The 2,917-nt window shown below is 38.7% G+C and overlaps 1 protein-coding gene across 1 annotated transcript; it reads left to right on the top strand.

The window, feature by feature from the left end:
- Positions 1-564: 564 nt before the first annotated feature.
- Positions 565-1,758, top strand: LOC110682873. The gene has a single exon (XM_021859212.1). It carries the CDS (start codon positions 565-567, stop codon positions 1,756-1,758), a length of 1,194 nt encoding a protein of 397 aa, XP_021714904.1.
- Positions 1,759-2,917: the final 1,159 nt, after the last annotated feature.

The raw sequence follows: 2,917 nt of genomic DNA on the forward strand, positions 1-2,917 counted from the left end.
TACTCCTCTTTCTACTTCCAACAATATGCCCAATGGATGTTTGTTTTGTGATAATTGTGGGTCTTATGACCATGATGCTTCTACTTGTTCAAATGGGTTTGAAAATCTTGATGATGGTGAGAGTAATGAATGTGAACATGTGAATTTTGTCTCAAATAATAACAATGGTCAAAGGTTTGATGGACCAAGAAACTTTTGAAATATAAATTCTCACCAACAAGGTGGATTTGATAACTATAACAATGGTAATTATAGGAACCAAGGAAACCAAAATTTCCGATGCAACTATAATAACCAAGGTTATGGGAATCAAAACCAAGGCCAAGGTTATGGAAATCAAAGTCAATCTCAAGGCTTTGGTGGCCAAAATAAAAATTTTGGCAACAATTAAAATTAAGGCAATTGGAACAATCAAAATAGGGGGAATTTTCAAAACAATCAAAGGGGACCCCACCCGGATTCGGTCCAAAATCTCAAGGTGTTGGTGAAAATTCCTATTCTCAATCGTCCAAGTCCAATTTGGAGGAGATAATTGAAAATTAAACAAAAATCTTGAACACCTATATGGCGGTGAGTGATAAGAAATTTAATGAGATTATGACACATACCAAAATGCTTGAGATACAAATCACCCAATTAGAAAACACTTTGAAAGATTGTGCTAGTCCTTCTTCATTGCCTTCTCAAGGAGTTGATCCTAAGAAACCCGTTTATTCCATCACCACAAGGAGTGGAAGAGTTCTTGAAGAGAGAATTTCTAGGGATTGTGAGGAGGACAAGAAGAAGAGTGTTTCAACTGAGCAAAAAGAGGAAGATGTGTCAAGAGATGTGAGCAAAGAAGAGAGCCATGAGAAAAAGAAGAGTGATGAGAGAAAGCAAGAGGAAGTGAGAAAACCCGACCTTCCATATCCCCAAAAGTTTATGAGAAACAAACTAGATGAACAATTTGGGAGATTTCTTGAAATATTGAAGAAGGTCCATCTTTCTATCCCTCTTACCAAATCCATGACCCAAATGCCTAAATATTCCAAGTTCCTTAAGGATATCTTGAGTGGCAAGAGAGATTGTAATGAGATAGATTCAGTGGAGCTTGGTGAGTGTTGTAGTGCTTTGATTCACAATGACCTCCCCAAGAAGATGAAAGATCCGGGTAATTTTTCCATTCCTTGCAAAATCAAGAGTAAGATGTTTGAGAATGATTTATGTGATTTGGGTGCTAGTGTGAGCATAATTCCCTTCTCGGTCTTCATGAAGCTCAATCTAGGAGAACTTCTTCCTACCAACATGACTTTGCAATTGGCCGATAGGTCCATCAAGTTTCCAAAGGGAAGAGTTGAGGATGTTCCCCTTAAGATAGGTGGTTTTACAATTCCCGTCGATTTCATTGTGCTTGAAATAGAAGAAGATGACCACATTCCTATTATCTTAGGGAGACCGTTTCTAGCTACTTTGGGAGCTTTGATTGATGTTAAGGGAGGCCGTATTACCTTGAGAGTTGGTAACAAGAAAAAGAGTTTTGAGCTAAAACCTATGCATGAGTCCTTATCCCTTGTGAAAGGAATCAAGAGTGATGATTCCCTTCGTTCTTTTGATAATGTGTATGTGGTTGATTCTTCATCTAACAAAGTTCATGATATTTTTTATGATGTGCTTGTGAGTTTTGATTGCATGAAAGTTAGTGAAGATAAGAATGAGCTTCCAAAGTTTATGAACGAAGAGGAGATTGACATTACTCATTGGTTTAAGCTCTACCCTTGAGAGGAAGAGGAGGATTCCATGGATGTAGATGGTGTGAAACCGTCTAAAAAAAGAAACAAAAGCAAGAAGAAAGCAAGAGCTTCGAGGAAGAAGAGAATGAGATTGAAGATGAGAAATGAAAAGATTTTTTTTATGTGCAAGCAAGTGAAGTCTTGTCAAGCAATAATGAGAGGTTGCTTAAAAATGAAGGAGAAGTCGTTCTATCCACTACCTTGGACAAGGTGGTGTTCGTTGACCCTTCGTGATTTGGAGGAAGGGTCGAGCTTAGGACCTTAATTAAGCGCTTCCCGGGAGGCAACCCAGAGATTTCTATTCTTTTATTTTGATTTCAATTTTTCTTCATTTTCTTTCTTTTAGTTTCTTTTCTTTTCTTTTACTTGTTTATATTTTGGATTTATAGGTTGAATTCTTGGAGTTGGATTACATCAAGTGGGAACGAGCAATGGAATGGTGTTTCGCGGTTTTTGATGTGTTTATATTCAATTTTATTGAAATTTTGAGGTAAAAGGGGTAAGAATTGATAGAAAGGTAAGTTAGGAAATTTGTGCTTAAGTTTGAAGAAATTGGAACTTGGTGAGTTCATTATGGTGCTACCATTATTTGGGGTGTTGAACCCACATTTTTCACATTTAGAAACTGATCATTATGATGGGGTCAAATATCCCGGAATGATAGTTATCGATGTACCCACGCATGAACGCACAAAAGAGAAAGGCAAGAGGAGCAGCAGTTGGCGCCGGCGCGCATAGCCCGTGCGCGAGCGCGCGCGACACTGGCGCGGGAGCACTGTCAGGTTGCGTGGCCGCGCACCCTCCCCAGTCGTGCCTTTTTCTTTCTTCTTTCTTCTTTCTTTTCCCTCATTTCCCCTTCACCCTCATTTCTCACGCACACAAACCCCTTCACCCTCATTCGCACGCACCATATCCCTACTCACATTCATCAATCTTCACTCAAATTCTTCCAAATTTCCATTACAATTCATCAAATCCTCTTACAATTCTTCCATTTTTAACAAATTCATACTACATTTCACCCATAACAACCACCATTCTCTCTCCTCCATTGTTGAAGCTCATTTGGTATTTTCGTATGGGTGGAAATTGGTGGCTAAAGATTGCTCTAACTTGCTTCTTGTATGGTATAGTCATCTACTCTTACT

This window comes from Chenopodium quinoa, unplaced genomic scaffold (genome assembly GCF_001683475.1).
Source record: "Chenopodium quinoa cultivar QQ74 unplaced genomic scaffold, ASM168347v1, whole genome shotgun sequence".
In the NCBI taxonomy this organism is placed as follows: domain Eukaryota; kingdom Viridiplantae; phylum Streptophyta; class Magnoliopsida; order Caryophyllales; family Amaranthaceae; genus Chenopodium; species Chenopodium quinoa.